The following is a 21,890-nucleotide window of genomic DNA, read 5'->3' as shown; positions in this document are numbered from 1 at the left end:
GACCTCCAGAGGTCCTTTCTAGCCCTATTTTTCTATGAGTCTGTTTGTAACAAAATACAGAAGAATGTTATTTCTTGCATGTTAGATCTTGAAAGTACAGGGGGGATATATTTTAAACAGGTGTAAAAGAAGGTCTGATGAAATTTTAAAAGCCTCTCAATAGGTAACTAATTAAGTTGAAAAATTGTTGTTGTTATTATTATTATTATTATTTTGCCAGACACAGTAACAGACTGTTTGCATTTCAGGGGAAAATGAAGTCCCATCTGAAGATGCACTAATATTGCATCTGCAGCTTGTAAAAGGGCAAGAGAAATTTGTTGAAATGCTAAAAAACCAGCAGAAGGTAATTGTGGACTTGCAACAAAAACTTATTGAACAACAGAACACACTGGTTAGCCAGCAACAAGAAATTCTTGAACAGCAAAGAAAAATGTACGAGCAAATGGATCTGATAAAAGTCCAGTATGGCATGCTTTTCAACACAGTGAAACAAATGTCATTCCAGAGTTTGCAGGAAGATATTCAAAATTATTTTGAAGCTCATCTTCAAGGACTTCAGAACCAGGTCAAAAATCATCTCCAGAAATCATACTCTGTGCATAAAGTAGAAGTTGATGCAAAAGTGATTGATGTTGGGGAATCTTTGCTGGACTGCGGCCTTTGTGAAAGTGATGAATTTTGCAATTTCCAAAAGACACCATCACAATGTGAAAAATGCACCTTGTGCCCTGCTGGCTTTTTCCAAATGTCTGCATGTTCTGCAAACACTGATAGGATTTGCCAGGTGAAGTATTAGAATATTGTGTATTTTAATAACATTTTATCAAGCATTTTGCCAAGTGTATGGAGCATAGCGTTGTGGAAATACTGTGCTGAGACTGCAGCTAATAAGAGACAGGAGAAATTCAGAGTATTTGTTTTATGTCCCATGTCTGGGTTATAATTCTTAGGTTCAATTGTGTTAGTGCCAAAATATGTGCTTTAACATTTACTTTGTAATGATTCTTTATGCAGCAGAAAATAAGGGCACAGAGTTTAAATAGCCATCATAGAACAAGTCATGGGAACAGTAAAAATGTGATTGTTCTTCTTAGTTTCTCAATGCGCATACATATTTACATGCACATCTTTCTCTAGTAATGTAGGGGGTTGTGGTTTATAGGCCTCCTTAGGGATGTCTGTTTTAAAGAGGAACTTGAAGAAGAGGGTAGCACCAGCAAATAATAGAATGGGATCCAGCCACAAAAGCAGGCAAGAAAGAACTGGTGAGGGACATGAGTGGAGCTATTAGATGTGGAGTAGGACTGAGCAAGATAGTAGGTTCTGGGGGTCTTGCAAGTCATACATAAGGATCTTAAATTAACATAATTAGTGAGGGAAATGATGGAAGGAAACTAAAGAGATGCCAGGGCAGGCCAGTGGACAGTTACTTGTTTTGTTGGCAGTATTGATGGAAGGCTTGGGATGGTGTATGTCTTCATGCCCAGCAAGGGGGAGGTTGCTGTAATCAAAGGACATAAAGATCAGAGGTTAGATAAAGGTGTAATTAATTTATGCACATACAACAAGCTAGTAGAGTGTTCACATTCCTATATAGAATTAGAGAACCGAGTATTATTCTAGGCTGGCGCATCAAGTAAAGTGACAAGATACAAAATGAGGAAAGGAATAAAGACGTTTCAGTTAAACGTGATACAAACCACATAAATTTAGCAGTCTCTGTCTATTGACTCTTAGGAATTTAGGACACTGATTAAAGCTTTATTATTTTTATTATTCCCAGCTGAGATACTATGTCAGTACATTTGTGCATTAGACTGTTTATCATCCCAATTGCCAGTTAGTACTTTACAATGAGTTAAGCAATGTAATAGGAAGAATTTCACAAACAGCACTGTACCCTTGACTAATACATCACATTTTTTCTATCTTCTTGTAATAGCTGGAATAAGTAAAATCTAGAGGTGCTTTATAGGAAAAAACAGGAGGATTCACTGAGAGCATCCACATAGAGAGAAGGAGACTGAATCTGACACTGAATTTGAGAACCTGAGGAACAGAGAATAAGATAGAAATGCAGTGAGTGATGGGGTCACTGGGGGAGAAGGTGGTAGTTGCAGGAGCTGGAGACAGTGATGGCTTGGAAACAGAATGTGATGTGGGTAGGGAACTGGTGGAGAATAAGCGAAACTGAATATGATCAGAAACAAAGTTTGGACTGGTTGTGTGCGTCCAGACATGTGTGGACAATTGGTTCCCCAGGGTCAAGTAGTGGTGCACCTTGTGCCACAGCTACTTGTCCCTAGAGAACGCCTGTGCAAATGCTTTGGCATGCAGCAAGTTGCCCCAGGTCGGGTAGAGGAGAGTGGGACAAGCACTGGCCTGGCCCCAGCAGCCTTACCTGGGGTCCTGGGGGCCTCCTGGGGCTGCAGCCATGGCAATTCTGCCGTGCGGAGCCTAGTGGGGAATGGAGTACAGCTCTAGGTGGCCTGGCTCTGTTTTTCAGCAGTGCGCACTGCCCAAGCGTGCGCTGTGCCGGGTTTTTTTTTTGGTTTTTTTTTTACTTCTGGATATCCAGGGATCAGAAAAACCTGTGGAAAAAAATAATGATGCAGCGTATGCTCAGGTAGCATGCCCTTGCAGTGTGGAGAACAGTGGACTGTGTGGTATGTGGCTCTGCAAACATATTTGTGATGCCACATACTGCACAACTGCACTCGTCTGGACGTGCCTGTGGAGGTCAAAGTGGGAGAGCAGTTCTAGGGTAAAGTTAGTCATTAGAGCTATTGTAGGAGCCAGTTGTTTATATAAAATGACTAACAAATTTCAGCATCCTTAACTAACAGAATTAAAACTGGTACAGTTAAGTCACTGTGACTTAATTGGATACTTCATTAATTGAATTAAATTGTTCTTCTTTTGGCATTCTTGGTAAGTGTTTTCCTGTCATGAGGTTTCCATGACAGCCAGTTCACTAAATTTGAATATGGTTCTTGTGATTTGTAGGACAGAGATGAATGCACTGAATCTCCTAACATTTGTGGTGAGAGGATAAAATGCCTGAATACCCCAGGTAAGCTTTTAGCTTTCTGTGATTAACAAAGATCTACATCTACTGGATTTTCAGTCCTATGTGGTGAATTCGTCCAAGTTGAAGGTGCTTTCCTTACTTCTGTTTGGGTTTTTTAATTCCTGCAGCACTCCAGTGTCTTTAGGTGTACTGTTCTTCGCATTTGTAGTGCTGCAAATTTGAGTAAACACCATTGAAACCAATGGCATTACTCCTGCTGGGAAACTGGTATAAAAGCATAATTAAGTGATCTGTCTTTTGCACTTGTTCAATGATTTGATTTGATCTAGTACATATTATTATGGCCCCCATCTCGGTAGTATCTGATACTCTTTGTATTGTAGAGCAGTGTTTCTCAACTTGTGGGTTGCAATGCAGAACTGGGTTGCAAGTATATACAAAAGGAGCTCAAACAAACTTTAAAAATGGATTAACAAACTTTAAAAATGGATTTTCCTTTAAAGGAAAACAATGTGGGAAACTGTGGTTTTTCCCTTGCAGGCCGGCAAAATTCCAGCCTGTGAGGGGCTGCTTGGGGCCCCCCGTGTCCCCTCCTTCCCCCTGCCCCACACACCCACCCTCTACTCCACACACTGGGGGGCTGACACCTGGGGGCAGCAGGTCAGGAGTGAAGGGCACTAGGTCAGAACTGGCCATTGATGTTTATGGATGGGTCCTTGTACAAAAAAACTTAGAGAGCCACTGTTATAGAGTACTGAGGTGTGAGGTTACAGGTTTCATTTCCAACATATTAGGATGGGATATTCAGAAGCCTCCTGACTTAAGACCACATGCTCCATTGAACTTCTCCACTCTAGCTTTAACCTCATATGCCCACCCTAGACTGTCCCTTTCCAATTAGTATGAACATCAAGGTCACAAGTATGAACTTAATGAAAATTTTGAGTGCGCTATGCCAGTAGGCATGTTGATTTTTGCATAGCTAACTGGCCAGAAGAGATTTGAAAAGAATAACGTGGAATGGTTTCATAGGCTGTGAACATTGTGGGATTGTAAATTGAGATCCTCCCCTGTCCAAGGGACTGGGATCCAGTGAATATTCATCTGTTGGCTGGATCATCACTTTTGCTCAGTAGAAACTGAATACGGATGGAGACTATGATGGGAATGCATCCACTGCTCCCCCAGGGAAGGATTAAAGAGAGGACATGGGCTCAGTTAAATCTGCCTGACATGCGTAGGCAGGAAGGAAGGCTTCAGGAAGAGAGAGAGCCATCATAGTGGTCCCCGAGGATGGGCAATGTTCAGAAAGAGTTTTCAAGAAGCAAGATAGCACTAGGGAGGGGCATAATATGAGAAAGGAAGCTGGAAGGGGTTAAGGCTTTAAGACCACTTGAGACAAAGGGAGTTTTATTTGGGGTATTTGAGTTGGAGATATTAGGAAGGACTTTAGGACAAGACTCTGGGGTGCTCAATTCTGGGAAAGCAGGGCTGAAGATGTGCTAATGGTTCTGCTTTGTTGCCATCCCATATGGTTCCCATCCTGGAAGTGGTAACATTTATGTGACCTCACCAGAGGACTGAGTCTTTCAAGGAGCCAGGTCAACTCAGGGCCTGTAAAGCCATCTGATGGAGGCAGATGCTATGTGATCAGACATCTGATGTCATGGGACATCCAGTCAGGATGAGGTATGTAATTTGGTGGGACATTTCCACATCACCCAAATCCAGTAGCAATGTAGGTGAAGGGAGAGGAACCCTGAACACCTCCAATTTAATGATGGTCTGCTCTACACACAGGTGAAGGGGCAATCTTTGAAATAATCTGTCATTTGGGTCAGGAGATAGCATCCTTTTTAACCTCCCCATTTTAGTCATGGGAGTGGGAAATTTTTCTTCTCTTAAATTTCCTTTTTAATTATTCAAAAACTGTTATTTCCAGAAATCATTATGGGTCTGTTCATGACAGTTCATTATTTTACACAGCCCAATTTCCTTGTCAATAGGGAGGTTGAAATCAGATGTCTGGTTTGGGAAGGAAATCTGAGCTGACATATGAGAGAGAGCCAGATGTTGAATAGGGGAGGTTTCCTTAGAACTGCATGTGAAAGTGTTTTCAGCTGTAGCAGCCCTTGCAGACCATCTAGCTTCAGAACGAAAGGAAAAGAAAGCATATTAGCATAGCATTGCATGAAATGAGGCGCTTCTCCTCTCTAGCATTCCAGCTCACTCTGAGGAGCTCTGCAGCTATTTGACCCTTAATTATGTATTCAGTAAGCTGCCCTGCTCTCTAAGTTGGCGTTATGCATCTATGATCCTCAGTGGTTTTTGTACAGCCTGGGATGCTGAGGGACAAAAGCTGAAGATCTCTCTTCAAGCTCTCACGTCTCACTGATTTTCAACCTTTTTACATGGAAGGCACCCTAGGATACACTTGCAACACCCCTCAGAAATTCCAGCTCTTAGTTTTCACTCTTTCTTTTTTTATTACAGAAAAATAATAGACCAGTTTTTTCCTGTTGCAAAGAACCTAGATCACAACTATGGATTTTTATTTGATAACTGTGTCTAGATACAGACATTCAAAAAGCCCGAGGTGGAGTTGATCAAACTTCTGTAAGGTTTCCCTAAGCTGTGTAAAAGGGGTTTTCCCCCTCCCTGTGTTCCTCTTGCCCAGCCAGGCTGTGCAGCTCCCAGTTACCTTGTCCCTCAGTGGCGAAACCGGAAGCGTGCTTCCAGTTTCACAGCTGGCACTTCCAGGGAGCGCACAGCCGATCTCATGGGGTGCATGTGCACCTGCGTGCACCCCCTCAGCATCACCCAGTTAGGGTTGGGGGGAGGAACTGGGGGGGTCCAGACAGGGTTTGGGGGATCTAGAGGGCCTCAGCGAGTAGGGTAGGGGGGACTGGGGTGGGGGGGATCTGGGGAGCTAACAGCTGGCAGGGGTGCAGGGCTTAGGAAAGAAGCCATGCTGTGCCAGTCAGCAGGGAAGGGGGGAAGCCCCCTCACGCAGCCCCCCTCAGCTATGTGGGCTGGGGTGGGGGCCTTTGCTGCCTTGGCTCTGTGACAGCTCGGGGTCAAGGCTGGCCCAGCACTGGGCCAGAGCAGATGAGTGTGGGCCAAGGCTAAGCCACATGCCCTGCAAGGGACAGTTAGCAGGGGAGCTGCAAAGCATCCTGGGATTCTGGGGGACTGTGACCTAACTTGAGTTGGGAGGGGATCTGGCACAAAAGTTTGATAGACTAACCTAAACATCCATCTGGGTCTATCTTAGACCAGGCTTCACCATTTTAAACCAGTCTGTGTACTGAACTTCTGTTCTGTTACAGGTTTAGACCAGTTTCCAGTCACTCATATTGGTTTATGTGTAATGTCTGTACTTAACCTATGGGTTTATTCTGTGTATCACGTTTGTAAACTTAAAAGGGCTAATATTGCATGGCCCCCTGTGGCACTCTTGAAAGTATCTCAAGGCATCCCAGTGTGCCATGGCATCCTCATTCATGGCTCTAGACCATGAATTGAGAACAGCAGACCCTGAATACAGAGTAATAATCTAACATTAAAAAACTTGCCTAAGTGTATGTTAAAGGGCAAACTATGTTTAAAATTAAAATAAACCTTGCTAAACACTGCAACAGATTATTTTCTACTTCATAAACCAGTTAAAAGTACATGCAGATAGGTTTTCTTTTCATAGTCATTCAGCTATAGAGCAATGACATTTCTATGTCATTGGGAGAACATCCTTTAAGTGAATGAAATGCAAACAGGTAAGGGAGTATGAAAAGAAAAGTGTGTGTTAAAATGCTATATATATACTGGTCTGTCTGGCAGCTCTAACTATATTGGAGGTAGTCTTCTGCTTGCTCAGCGGTTTGCAGTAGCCTGCTGGTCCCTGGCTCTTAATGCTCCTGTATAGGAAGAAAAACATGACTAATTGGGGTCTATGGCCAACATCTGGATTTCAGATTTCAGCCCATGTTCCCTGTGTATGCCAGCATTTGATTTCAGTCTTGATACTGAGTAAACAGAGCTTGTATAAGAGTTAATGAAGAATTCTGGATAAATAGAGACAATATTTAGGTGTCAGGAGGCACTTCATGAAAGTTTCAGAAAAAGGGACTTTAAGTTTTTGGTTAGGCATGATTTAAAAGGCTTTGTAGAGCACATTCACAATTAGCAAAGCCTCAAGTTTTTTCATGACCAGTTCTGACAGCCTGATTTTCATCCTGCCCTCCCCCTGAAAACTTTTGGGCATTTGCATCTTCAGCTGAAGTCAGTGGCAGTTGTGTGTGCTTAGCACCTCTGGAAAAACACCCAAAGTTAGAAACACCTTTTTGAAAACGTACCCAACAACTATATTCTTTGATCTATTAAGGATACTATGTTCCTTGTAAGCAGGGGGATGTAGCTGTAAGGCAGCTGTAAGGTGGAGATGACTTTATGTGGGAAACTCTCCGCTGGCTGAAAGTAACTCTACCAGTCCATGAATGAGTGAGCTCCAGTGAGTTGGGGACAGGGCATGTGTAAGCAGGGATGTGGTGACTGTATAACAGAGGGTTATTATGCCCAGTCCTCCAAATTAGGGCTGAGATACTAGATGGTGAGGCTACCTGCAGCTCCCCTGCACTTAAGCAGGTACAGCCAGGGCCAGACACAGGCATGGGCAAACCAGAAGGAAAGGGGGCATGAAAATGGTAATTTAAAAATTTTTATTATCATTATCTCTGGTGAAGGGAGGCCTGATACTAAAAGTTCACCCGGGGCCATCCAGAGCAGCTTGGACAAAGTGAGGAATCAGGGCATTTATCTTTAAACTTTGTCTACTATCAAGGGTCTTCTGATAATATTGAATAATCTAATTTGTGCTTTGCTTGGCTAGTATCAGGTGATGTATAAAAGAAATTTGTTCTGAGAAGCTGTAGAGTATTTGTAGCATGTGATATGTGATATCTAAAGATTAAATCTGCCTACTTCCCATGAACAGGTGGCTTCCGATGTCTTGGGATTGCTGAAAAAGATGCGGCATTGGGATTGTGTGGAGAGGAGTATTTCTTTAACAAAGAAATTCAGGAATGCAAGGCGTGCGCAGAGTGCGAAGATGGAGCGGTAGCTGTCCCTTGTTCCGCAGCCAGTGACACTGTTTGTTCAGCAGCCAGTGAAAACAAGCTTTCCGAATCTTGGGCTGCAAACATTATTTTACCCTCAGCAAAATCTAACAGCTCTCAGGTCTACCCTGGCTTAAACTTGAAGTTAAAAGGAATGCTTCACTGTGAAATCATATCAGTTGAAGATAACTGCCTGGTATTCAGACAACATGGTTTGATGTGGACTGATCTCAATTTTGCTGTAAAGCACAACTGCAGAAACTTTCTTCAACTCTCCTTGAAACTAAGCAACAGCGAGGAAGGCTATGAACTGAGTGCTGTTCGTATTGAGCAACCAGAAGGCAAATATTTCCAGAGCACCAGTTTAAGCAGTGCTGCAGAGGTAGAGCCAAGCCAAATTCTCTCTCTGTTTCTGAGGAGTCCAAATCAATTCTGCAACCAAAGTAAAGACTTAAATATTTATGATCTTAATACACCACTCAGTTTGTTTTGGTTATCCCATGATACGGGTGCAGTGGCCATGAGTGCGCAGATGTCAACTGCAATGTACTACCAAACTAACTATCGACCAACTTTTAAAGTTATTTCCGTTTCTGACCCTTACATGCTAAGTTTATCGCATGATGGCAGAGCTATAAAGTTCACCGAAATGGGTGTTGTCAAATTTGTTTTTCATCAAGCATTGTATTCCATGGGCCACACATGTGTTCGTGAAGGCTTTTCCCTGGTTTCATACATTAATAGGAATGGTACCAACAGAGAATTAATGAACATATTTAAGTCTGGTGTAAATTACAGAGACACCTCAATATCTGCCTCTCAGGCCACCAAAGTCAATGCTGGAGATTTGATTAGCTTTGAAATACTTTCTCCTCCTCAATGTAATGTTCGGTATTTTGGAGACAGCTCTGGGATTAGTATGTTTAGCCTCATCTGGATCCCATCTGCAGTTTCCACTGCCATATCAGCTACAGTTTCTGTTACAGGTCTGCCTACAGGAGCGGTCAGAAACAAATTATTGTGTTTCACCCAAGTCTCCTCCCATGAGAAACAAATACAGTTGGTTTCTTCAGGACAACTGGCTCAGAAGTATTTTACCTTTACAGAAAGGGGAATTGCCAGTGTTGCTCTTAATTTAAAGCTGATCCACTCTTGCTATATACTCAAAATTACTCTAAATCAGTTGCTTAGAGATCAGATGCAACCCACAGCAATTGCTCAGCAAATTGGAGGTCAAATGCCAGAGGGAAGCCTATGGACCAGTGTGTCCCTCCACTCTTCTTTTGAAGTGCATAATAGCACATCGATATTTGTTTCTCTTGACTGTGTGCGTGGAAGGATCAATCAGATTGCTCATGAACATGGAACCAGCATATCTATTTTATGGATTTCATCTTAATTATGGTAGAGTGAAGCAATTGTGAATGGACAGTTTAGTGTGACATTTGAATTTTTCTATGTGAACATGCACAGAATATTGCATTAAAATATTATCAGTAGGAACCCTTAAAAGTAATCTTAGTTGGATTATCACTGTCTAAACACAATGGATATTTCTGCTTTTCCAAGTGATTTCTCTGACATCTGGGAAGAATAGAAGCTTGGATCCAGTTCCAACTTTATTTTTAACAAAGCAGTGCCTTAAAATAAGATTTTGCAGGATTCAAAAAAGAGGAGGAAGGAAAGAGAAACGGATGATTTTTAAAAGGTACTGAAAATGGAAAACCAAAACAATCTGGACCTGCTTTCACATACTGTTATGCCTTTCCTATAAAAGGGCAATACCAGTATTTTTGCCTTTGTCATCTTATCCAGCCCTTACAGAGTGGTGGGACTTTGTGTAAACTGAAAGAATTTGCTTCAGACTGAAGGTAGAAAAAAGATAATAGATGTTTAGAAGCAACTAAGCTTTAGAAGTTGTTTAGTGCTGATCAAAATAGAATGTAATTTTTACAAACTTGGTTTTTAACAAAGAAATGAAAGTAAATGGCTGTTTTTGTTTCATTTTGATATGAAAAATGTAAATTTGTTTTTTAGGTATTATATTTGCTTTTTAGCGTTGTTGTTTTTTCAACACTTAAGTGTATGAGGGGAGGTAAAATGAATACCATATACCTTTAAATTTAGGACATAGAAAATTTAGATGCATCTAAAAAATATTAAAATGACTCAATTTAAGAAACCCCCCCACAAAATATCAGATCAAGATAAACCTCTTTAAAAATAATACAGTACACCAAAACCTCCAGGTGCATGTACTTTTCCACAAATATGTGCTTTTCTACCAATTTAAGATGCTGACCACTTTTAGAAGAAAAATTTGTTTTAAAAAAGTGTCTCATATTTGAAAGAATACAGTATTTAGGATGAATGAGAAGTAATGGGAGGAGAAAATGTTCAAATTAGTTTAAAACGGGGAGGGGGGGGCGGTTCTCTATCTCTGGCCCATTGGCCAGATCTGGCCTGCAGGAATTGCCAGGGGTTGAAAAATTTGGTGGCGGGAGAGCAGTAGCAGCAATTGCTGCTCCTCTGCTGCCAAATATCTGGACACGTGGGAAGCCCCATGGGCTGGATAGCATGCTAGATTTGTGCACATAGGTATCCTGGAGCCTGTCCAGGGGTGTGGGGCTGAGGGAGTTGGTGCAGAGCCCAAATCTAGGTCACAGGGCCCTATTTGGACCACCGGCCCTAGCCATTCATTTGGCCTTTGCACGCGAAACATTGAACATTACTGGTCTGAACACTGAAAAAACAAAAGGAAATATTTTTGAAAGGAAACAAAATTTTCTTCCAATTTCTGCCTGTGGCAGAACACTTTGAGCTCAGCAAGAGCTGTCCAGGGAGGTTAGAGTGGCTTTTCTTAGATCAGTGGTCTCCAACCTTTTTATGGCAAAGATCAGTTTTTGGAAGTAAAAGGCACCCCAGGATCTACCCCGTCCCCCTGCCCCTGGATTGTGAAGAGTGCCAGACCTGGGACCTGATCCTGGTCCCACTTCTGTGCTGCGGCTGCACTGAGCTGCGCCTACCCGGCGGCCCGGTGGAAGGGAGGGGTCCCGTACCCCTGAAGGTGCCCCTGGGCTCCAATCCTCCCACCACCTGGCTGGGCTGGGGTCCCACGTACCTTTCCCAGCTTCTGGCTGGGCTGTCCAGTCAGTTGCTCACCGCGGGGTCTTCGATCTCATCTCCGCACCTTCTCTCCCCCACAGATTGACCTGCTGGGGTTGGGGTTGTGCGCCCAGCTCTCCCCCAGCCCAGGATTGACCAAAAGAGGCTCCAGGATCAATCTGTCAATCAGGATTGATAGGTTGGTGACCACTGTCTTAGATAAAACTTTAAAAATGAACTTGAATGAGAAATTGCAGAATAAGAAATCATCTACACTCGTACTCCCCCACTCCATGCTTGCCTATGAACAGAGGGAAAATCCCACTGTGGGTCTGGCTGAATGGGGGAGAGTGGGGTGTTCCTCCACCCAGCCAGACCCATGGGGCGCTTGTCTGACTCAAGAGGGGAAAGTGCCACAGAGATACTAGACGTCTGCTGAAATAAAGCAGCAGAGTCTATTACCACCTTTTATTGTGCCACTGATTTTCCTTTCATGTGGAGGAACAAAGGATATCAACCTCTATTTACTCAGTGTTTTTGCTTCCATAACAAACTTCATGGTGGCACCAATGAGATGTCAGGTGACGTCCATTTCCATCCAAGGTAACACAACAGTCAGGTGGTAAGGAGGCCAGTGCAGTGGTGCAAGCCACATTGTGCGAATTCTTCACTCCATTTAGGTGAACTCCAACTTTCACTGACTTCAGAGGGATCACAATTTTCATCCATTCTAAGACTGAATTATTTTATATTATCTAGATTAGGATGACAATACATTACAGTAGAAATAAATCTCGAGCAGTTTTAGTGTGCAACACTTAAAAGGTATAATCTACTATTACTACTACTTAACAGAGAATCTTTTATTCAAAGGAAAGGAAACCTGTCCTGGAATTAGAGCATGCTCTTGAGCCAAAAAAGACTAACTATATATGGAGGAGCCTTCTTGTTCGAGAGAGGTGGCATTTCTAGCCCCTCTGTTCTGCAAATTTAATTAAGCTGGTCAAAGATAAAAGGGAGTTTAATTCCTATGAAAATATTCATCTGCTCGTGAAGCGATGATTCAAATAATTCGTAAATGCTTAAAGAAGGTCCTACCTATTAGCTGGTGGTGATTTTACTGGAAAAAAAGGTAAAATGGGTCTCCTGATACTTTCCTCAGGGTGATTTTTAGGAGATACAGGGGAGGAATGAGTGGCTCTTCAGAGAGAGGATCTAGGTTGTGGGCTAAGCAGTTCCAAGGTAGGGACTTTAGAAGCAGTCAATCCTTGAGAGGGAGGTTGAACTTAGTTTTGTGATGGTTAATTAATAAACCATCATTAATTCACAAATCTTTATTAACAAAGCCCAGGACAGGGTGAATCTTTGAGATAGAATCTGCATACTGTGCTGTTTCAGCAAGAGTTACCAAAGACACGTGCTCACACGTATAAAAGCCATGTTCTTGTGTCAGTATTTCAGGTATTGTGCCCTGCGGGCCATGTTATGCACTGATACCCCAGATACGTACTGAAGTATCTGCAAGTTAATAGAGTCCCTGGATAACTGAGATCAGAATCTGGCTTAATCTCCCCAGAGCAGAATGCAGGTGTTGTCATGCAATATTGAACAGGAATGTTTGCCCAGATGTAAGAGCATTTCCCCAGATATAGTCTATCTTGGTTGGTTTGACTATATCATTACTTGGGCAGGGGTTACAGTATCTGTGAAAATGCTGGTATGTTGGATTATGAATGTACTCAGTGAAAAGGACTTTTTCCCCACACCACAACTCTCAAATTCTGAATCATACATGTGCTGTTACTGTTTATTTTTCTACACCTCTTCTGCTTTATTTAGTTATGGCAGGAGGCTGGTATCAGCAAGTATTTTATCTAGTAAATATAAGATAAATTTGCACTCTGAAAGTGCTTCACTATATGAATATTCTGGTTTTGCACTTGCAGAACTCTGAAAATTCCCATTAAAGTCAGAGGCAAGATTTCTAGAGTGATATCTTTTCTTGGACTAATTGCATAGTTGGGAAAGAATTTGACAAACTATTGAATTAAAGACATTCTCCAAGTTATTTTTAATATGTCTTGCATTCAAAACTTGTCAAACTCCATCCCAACTATGCAGTTGGTCTAATAAAAGATATCACCTGAGAAATCTTTGCCTCTTGCATAATTTCTGGCTCATCATGGCTAAATATCACTCTAACACTGTCTTTAAAATAGTAGATGCACTATGCCCCTGCCTAATTAAACTAAACATGGCAAATATAGCTTCTGTTCCACTCAAATTATCTTTTAGGATGCAAGCACATTAGAATATATCAATCTTCATGCTACTGCATTGACAATGAATTACAGGAAACAGCAGTAAATTAGGAAGTAGCTGATGAGAAAAAAAATCCATCTCTCAGCTGAGATTCTGTCTTTGATTATACCAACATAAAGATGGAGTAACTTAACTGGATTGATTCCAGTTATGCAACATTTTAACTGAGAGCAGAAATTGGCCTTCATGTGTTTACATGTGCCCTGAACCCATTGCATGGTACCAACTATTGTGCTACATAAACACTGATGCTGTGATCTTCAGTTCAAAAGAACCTGGGCATAGTTTAAATGAATGCCAGCTGTATGGCACCTAGAATAAGTAACTGCACATTTACCCTGTAATGGTCACATTTTACTTACTTTTGTTAACAAATCTTGAGCTCCTTTAGTTAAAACAAGTTAATGTTAACTCCAAGTCATCCAGTAAAATGCTATACCTTGTATTTAAAATCCATTTAAAAGCCTCCTCAAAAAATGAAGTGCTTTGATACATGGTTGTCAGTGTAAATACTGAGAGATTTTTCTCCCATTCACACTCTTACAGAGTAGTATTGTACTTCGTGAAGATTTCCAATAGGGGTTCTTGCAAAGTTAAACTATCTTGGAATGTGACTAATGGTATAAGACTGGCTAATTCATTTAGAGACGGAGTTAATATACTCACCATTTTGCAGATTACTTCTGTTACACCATGCATGTAACATTATAGTACTTTACTATAGTAATGTTGTTCATTGCAGAAGGAAAATAATATAGGTTATATGATGCTGCTTATATAAAGATTTGGTTTATAACAGACCTCCATTTTTATGTAAAAAAAAAATGCTTCAACCTGCATTTTAAACATTTTGCAGCTTTAAAGATTTTATCTGAATATATTTTATTACTTTTACAAAGTGTTTTATAACTGGGAGGAACATCTTAAGCATATTGTAATTTAACATTGTGGTTTGTGCCTCTTTGTATGCTTTCTGCTGGAGTTTTCCAGAGTATGGTATATTGTTAAAACTACATTAGTTTACAGGGGCTTTTATCTCAAGTATCCCATTTCCAAATATTGTATTAATTTTAAAATATTGTTCTTGTACTTAGTCTACGTTAATATTGTATCATATGTCATAAGATAATTTAACTCAAATAAAACAGTATCCTTTGATGCTTGTTTAACATTCTGTTACCAAGATGGAGTGAAATCCTGGTCTCTCTGAAGTCAGCAGGGCCAGGCTTAACCTGGATTATTTGCCTGTGATGTTCTTGCAAACAGTGTTGCAAAGAAGCCAATAATAGTATGGTTCTTTCCACTATCTGATTTTTTTTGTATAGTCGTGCACATCTCACTGTAGCATGTAAGTAGTTAAAAACTTGAATCTGATTTGCTAAGCTTAGAAATGATTTTAATAAGAAAGCATGGCAGTTTAAGAAAGATAGGGGTAAAATAATTAAAATAAAGTAAAATGAGATGAGACTATTAATCTGGATTTATAAAAAGTTTTCCTGCATAGCACTGAACATTGTATGAAAGTTTCAACCACGCATCTAAGCATGTGCTTAGCTTTAAACAAATGATCAATTCCAGTGAAATTAATAGGACTATTCATGGGCCCGAAAGTCAAACAGCTGATTAAGGGCTTTCCAGGACCAGTGCCAGAAGACATATCTATGCTGCAGTCCTAAGATGTGAGTGCAGCTGGTATAGACTTTAAATTAGATAGCTGGGTACCAATAACAGTGTATATTGTAAAGCTTACAATAGGAGGAGGCTTACAATATAAGCAACATGGGGTTCAGTACAGGCTGCAAAACCCACCTGGGGACTATAAATATTTGAGTAGCTTTCACTTGAGAAGCAGAGGACATCAGCTTGGGCAAGGCTCTTATGACTAGACTGCTTCCATTACCTGGGATGGCTCACTGCACTGCACTGCTTTCGGCAATGTGACATGCCTATGTCCAGTAGTGTAATGACAGGTGGGTGACCAGGGGTGTCCATTTAGAGCAGACACAAGAACAATAGCCAATGACCTAGCCCCTGCTGCCACCACCACTGCTACCCTGGACACAGACTTTCGTAGTTATGCCTCTGCCTGTATTTCTCAAAATCTGACCCTGGGTGCAAAAAAGTAAATGATGGGTTCAAAAAGACCATGTATAAGGCACAAAAAGAATAATCTAACCAGCTGTCATAGCTATGCGAGTCAAGCAGTTAAATCTACACTGCAGACATGGAGCTTCCTTTGGCAACCACAGCTTGTGTAGTTTTCTTAAGTTTTTCCTTGGAATTTTGAAAACGTCATGACTTTCAGAATGGCATTTTTATAGGTTCTTTAATTATCTCTTAGGTGTGAAATTCTAACATTTCCCCAGAGTCAGGCAATCTAGTACAATGTTGTTAAATGTCATCTCTTGAAAGAGGCCTTTAAAAGCACAGATGTAATTTTCCCTTAGACAGGTGTTAATACTAGCTTTCAGTTTGAAGCTTGAAAAAAAACTGATTAAAAAAAAAAAAAAAGAACATTGTTAAACAGTGACTTTTTCTCAGACATGAGAGGTTTGTGGGAGAGAGGTTTGTGGGAAAATGATTTTGAAATGTTCTGTTGTTTCCTGATGCAAACTGACATCCCCATTTTTTCCAAGTCTTTTTCTGTCCTTCCCCCACCCCTCTGTTTCTCATCTCTACCTGCAGCAAAATGAAAAAAGAGAATAAAGAAGTGGAGGTAAAATATAGGGAAAAGGGAAGGAGAATGAGAGAGGTTGAGAAAGACAACAGAAAGAAATGTGAAGCTGAAACATACCTGGTTAAGTCTGTGGGCATGTGTACACACCCACCCACTCACTAGGGGTGTGTGAAGCAGGCAGTATTCAATTCAGATTCAGCCTGATTTGGGGGACAGTGATTCGGCTGAATCCGAATCTGAAGATTTGATTCTGATTCGGACAATCAGCGATTCGGCTATAGACACAACTTTATATATTTTTTCTATGTACCTCGAGGTAACAGGCATGGCTTGTGAACACTGAGATGGTGGGGAGGATGGAGAGTCCCACGGGAGTGTGGGAGGGGGGGTCCTCCGCATGCTTAGCAGCAGACCCAGAAGTACTTCCGGTTCTGCTTCCGGGTCCACCACCAAGTGTTTAGGGGACTGCCCCCCCACTGCCCCCCCGACTCAGTGATCAGCTGTGGGGGGGTGGTCACTGGGCACTCACCCAGACCCAGGAGGCAGCAGTTGCTGAGCTGGGGAGCGGGGGGGCCCCCTGCGCGCTCAGCGGCAGACTTGGAAGTGGACCGGAAGCACTTTTGGTCCACTTTTGGGTCCACTGCTGACGAGCGTGCAGGGGGCCCCCCCACTCTCCTGTGCGATGCTCCATCCAGCCCACCATCTCAGTGTTCATGAGCCACACCTGGTACTTTGAGGTACCTAGAAAAAACATATAAAGCTGTACCTATGGCTGAATCATTGAATCTCTTTGAATTAAATCGGAGGCTTCTGATTCGATTTGGAGAGATTAATGTGTCTCCTGAGTCAATTCGGATTCAGAGATTCAGCCGCCGAATCTCCTCTGAATCGAATCAGCGACCTAAGCTTTGCACAGCTTTACCACCCACTAATCAAATCCAGTTCTTTTAAACTTTTGCCGACTTTTTTTAGACCAGGTCTACTCAGACCTTTGTTCCACTGAAGATTAATAATCTCAGCCATAAATTAATCTTCATGTCATGATTCAACAAAGCATTTTTATAAAGTTACTTGAATTTAATCTGCTAAAGCTCTATAGACTTCACTAGTACTACTCACATATTTAAAGTTAAGTATTTTGCTGCACTGGAGCATTACATTTGGTTAATGAGTACGTAAATTGTTCAAGTTGTGTTAAGAAACAGCTGCATTTATTTGTGGATTGTGATGTAGTATAGCTAGTTTTCTTTTCTCTTCTTTTTTAACCTTTCAGGGAACTTTTTCATTGGAGAATTTTACTCAGCAGTGCAAATTAGTCTTCACTGGCTAGACTGGTTAGTTTAAAGCTAGCTTGGTACTTCTTCACTAAGCTAGTCTGAAGTGTAGGCATACCTGAGTTTCCAGGACCTTGTGTGAGTATGTTTAGAGAAGTTTTGTTATTTCTTTTGCCTGCTTGCTTCATTTTTTAAAACCAGCAATTGGAACCAGTTAGGAATGTGTGTGTATGTGTATGTGGAGACTTAACCAATAGGAGCCTCACTACCATATTGATCCAAATCCAAGACTACTTGGAATTTGAGATGACCCCCCCCCCAATTACTAGATTTTATACATAGAAAATTATAACAAACTTATAAATTTTCCATGTATAGCCACTTAATTAGTGGCTGGTTGCCTTAAGTTCATCCCCTACCGCTGCTGTGTGGTGTGGTAGAGGAGGCAGGCAATGGAGTGGGGGCAAGCAGCTTGACTTCTGTCACTTTCTTCTCTCACACCTTATCTCCTTCTGCCTGTCTCCACCACAGTTGCCTCCCCTGTGCCTGCCCCTCCTGGTACTTGCCCACTGGCCTGCCATCTCCCCCCATCCCTGCAACCTTAGGTCTCCCACTTGCCCCACTCTCAGCCTCAGGCTCCTTGCCTCCCATTTTCCCCTCTATTGCCTGCCCCTTCCCCTTCACCACTGCTTACCTTTGCTTCAGCTCTAGTAGGCTCCAGATCCACTCCAGCCTGGGGCAGCAGCCCCAGCCTAGCCTGTTAACAGCAGCAGCAGTTCTGCCTGGGCCCCAGAGTCAAGGCCAGAGCTGCTATGCCCTCCATTGCTACTCCTTTCAGGACAGGCTTGGGCTGCAGGATGTTTGCCCTGCGCCTCGGGCTGGATGGACCAGGGCCAGAGTCAGAACAAGGGTAAGTAATGAGGGGTGGAGGGAGAGGCAGGGGGCACAGGTAATGGGGGGAGAGGGGGGAGGCAAAAAACAGCTGTAGTTTTAGCCCTGACCCTGGGTTGGGGCAGGAGCCTGAGCTGCACCATCGGACCCCTGCCCCATCCCCTTTTGTACTTGATTCTAGGATGAGGGGCTTTTCCCTGCACGTTATATAGGGGTAAAATCTCCACCTTAGAAACAAGTAAATATGGTAATTATTTCAAAGCAAATGTGACCTGTTGGGTGATTCAGATGAGTAATCACATCTGAATCATATGATTGCAGCCTTCACTTTAAAGAGTACAAAAGACTTTAGAGATTATTAATAGATTAAAAGCAGGTGGCCTCAGAGAAGCATTGCAGATGCTTTGCATCAAACCCTTACAAAAGCCCTCATATTCCACTTTGAAGGCCAAAAAAGTAAAAAGATTGAATACACACTATAAAGCACTGCATTTGGTCAAGAAGCAAATTTGTTGGCTTTATTAGGAAAGGAGAATAAAAGAGGTTTGCCTTGTGCCAAGCTGATAAGGGCAGCTTAAGCAATCTATTTTAGGTTCATGCTTGAAAGAGCTCTGCACTTCAAGGACTGCTTCTCATTTAGATATCTAGATTTGTTTAAACCTTTGCTTACAAGTATTATTATATCCACTAGGTAATACCTTTATGTAAATTATTTAGCTAAAGAAATAGTTAACTGATTTTCATATAGGAAATGGACTTGCAAGAACACGTTTGTTTATACTAGAGGCATAAAGTTTACTCCTTTGTAATCGTTTGCACTTTAGCAAGGTATTTGTAAAGGTTGCTTTGTCTTTAAGCACACAGTTCTTCCCCATCTTCACACACACTTTTTTGGGGGGGGGGGGTGGGGGGGTGAGGTGGGGACCAGGGATGCTTTACAAGTGCTGTCTTTCTTTCACAGATTCTAATAGTGCTGTATGTTTGTCCTGAAGGTCATGCTATGGCCTTCAGTCCGTAGCATGGCACAAATGGACAAGTTTATTTTTTGGCATATTTAAGCCAACTAGCTTGAAAGCCTTGCAGTTTAGACTGACATGCATGAAAACTGGTGTTACTTCTTCCCATCAGGTGGTATATCTGATGATTCTTGTTGCAGAAACTGAACTGAGACAGGTAAGTGTGACCTATATGTCACCCAAGGTTCTTTGTTCTTCACTACATGAAATGTCAAGGAAGATGTCCTACAGAGTTAAGCAATTATTTTATTGGCTTAAAGGAACAAGGCTCTATACAGCTTCAATCTACTTCCAGTTCTACTCTTCTCTCTTATCTCCCTTCCTTCCTTCCTCTTACCTCCCTTCTTTATTTTAGAGTTTTGTGTTGCTGTTTATTACTGTGGCATCTGAGCACCTCTCTTATAAACTAGGCTGGCAACCACTAGGTCCCTGTGATCTTCAAACAGCCTAAGGCTCATCTCTGCTCTTGGGAGGCTAGGTAGTTTGTTTGTGTTACAGCAGTCTTTTGTATGATTGATCTATGTTTGTAGGATGGACACAGTGGGTGGGTCCTATAGTTAAATGGGGCTAAATGGTCTAATATAGTTCTGCTTCATTCAGTGCATTTGGATTCTGGTCTTGTTTAAGACTGCACAACAACAGCCAACTGGCTCATGCTGAAACTGTTTAAAGATATAGTTCTTCACAACTTCCTTCTCCAGCCAAATATAACAACAGCAGCAGGTAACAATCCATGGTCACAGTGTCAGCATTTCAGATGCATACAAATAATCTGGGGGCCTTCTATGACCAGGTCACAAAATCCTTAGACGCAGGTGTAGCAGTGGACATAGTCTTTCTGGACTTTAGGAAGGCCTTCAACATGTCTCTCACCCCATTCTCATTAAAAAAACTAGGGGATTGTGGCATCGACACCTACACAGTCAAATGGGTCACTAGTTGGCTGGAGAGTCGCACCCAGAGAGTGGTGGTGGTGGGTCTTATTCATCCTGGAGGGATGTGGGCAGTGGGGTCCCCCAGGTCTTGGTCCTTGGGCCTGCACTGTTCAATATCTTCATCAGCGACTTGGACGAGGGGGTAAAAAGCACCCTGTTCAAATTCGCAGACGACACTAAGATGTGGGGAGAAGTGGGCATGCCAGAAAGGAGGAATAGGCTGCAATCGGACCTAGATAGGTTACAGGGGTGGGCGGATGAGAACAGGATGGGTTTCAACAGTGACAAGTGCAAGGTGCTGCACCGGGGAGGAAGAATCAGCAGCATACCTACAGGCTGGGGAACTCCCTTCTCGTCAGTGAAGAGGCAGAAAAGTATCTTGGAATCATTATTGATGCCAAAATGAACATGGGCCGGCAGTGTGGGGACACGGTCAGGAAGGCCAACCACGCCTTGTCATGCATCCACAGGTGCATCACGAGCAGGTCCAAGGAGGTGATCCTCCCCCTCTATGTGACACTGGTCAGGCTGCAGTTGGAGTACTGCGTCCAGTTCTGGGCTCTGCACTTCAGGAGGGATGTAGACAGCATTGAGAGGGCCCAGAGGAGGGCCACTCGCATGATCAGGGGTCAGCAGGGCAGGCCCTATGAGGAGAGGTTAAGGGACCTGAACCTGTTCAGCTTCCACAAGAGAAGGCTGAGGGGGGATCTAGTGGCCATTTACAAACTAGTCGGAGGGGACCAGCAGGCATTGGGGGAGTCCCTGTTCCCCTGAGCACTACCAGGAGTGACTAGAAATAATGGTCACAAGCTGACAGAGAGTAGATTCAGACTAGACAGCAGGAGGCGCTACTTCACAGTCAGGGCAGCTAGGACGTGGAACCAACTTCCAAGAGAAGTGGTGCTGGCTTCTACCCTGGGGGTCTTTAAGAGGAGGCTAGATGAACACCTTGTCCGAGTCGTTTGACCCCAGTACTCTTTCCTGCCATGGCAGGGGGTCGGACTTGATGATCTGCTCAGGTCCCTTCTGACCCTACCAACTATGAAACTATGAAATCTACTGGCTATGTTCAGTTAGTCTCTGAGGTGCCTTGCACTGTTTCGTGGACCTTTCCAAAACAGAACACTCCTGTTGTCAGGCTGTGGTAAGTCTATTAATTTTAGTTGTGGCATCTCGTTGGGCCTTAGCCTACATGGCAGTTGCACATCGGAGATATTCTTCAACAAGGTGGCTGATTCAGTGCTGCTTCTCTCTTTCCTTTCTACAGTTATGAGAAGGGTACTTTTCAAGTAACAGGTACTATCCTGTGGGGAGGGGCCCTGGGTTTCATCTCCTATTTCTACTAGTGCAAAAGCTGTCCCACTGCTGTCTGTTCATTTTATCCAATGATTATTAAATACAAAATACAGAAACACTATTGGGGTACAGGCTAAAACCCAGGGCTCCTTGCTTCCTAGGGTAGCCCCCTTGAACCATTTTTCAAGGTATCTTTTGACTTCATATCTTGGCAGTGCGGTGGGTCAGC

The 21,890-nt window shown here is 42.5% G+C and overlaps 1 protein-coding gene across 1 annotated transcript; it reads left to right on the top strand.

Moving 5' to 3' along the window:
- Window positions 1-251: 251 nt before the first annotated feature.
- Window positions 252-11,536, top strand: LOC112550545. The gene is made up of 3 exons (XM_025206124.1): window positions 252-787; window positions 3,010-3,076; window positions 8,025-11,536. Exons 1-3 carry the CDS (start codon window positions 326-328, stop codon window positions 9,542-9,544), a joined length of 2,049 nt encoding a protein of 682 aa, XP_025061909.1. The 5' UTR covers window positions 252-325; the 3' UTR covers window positions 9,545-11,536.
- The last annotated feature ends 10,354 nt before the right edge of the window (window positions 11,537-21,890 follow it).

Source organism: Alligator sinensis, unplaced genomic scaffold (genome assembly GCF_000455745.1).
Source record: "Alligator sinensis unplaced genomic scaffold, ASM45574v1 scaffold455_1, whole genome shotgun sequence".
Taxonomy (NCBI): Eukaryota; Metazoa; Chordata; order Crocodylia; family Alligatoridae; genus Alligator; species Alligator sinensis.
Note: the sequence above shows the minus strand (reverse complement) of the source record. Positions and strands in the feature narration are given on the sequence as shown.

Coding starts and splice junctions, on each gene's coding strand:
- LOC112550545 (XM_025206124.1), top strand. CDS start 326: ATGCTAAAAAACCAGCAGAAGGTAATTGTGGACTTGCAACAAAAACTT. Junction 788..3,009: donor ACACTGATAGGATTTGCCAG/GTGAAGTATTAG, acceptor TGTGATTTGTAG/GACAGAGATGAATGCACTGA. Junction 3,077..8,024: donor AAAATGCCTGAATACCCCAG/GTAAGCTTTTAG, acceptor TCCCATGAACAG/GTGGCTTCCGATGTCTTGGG.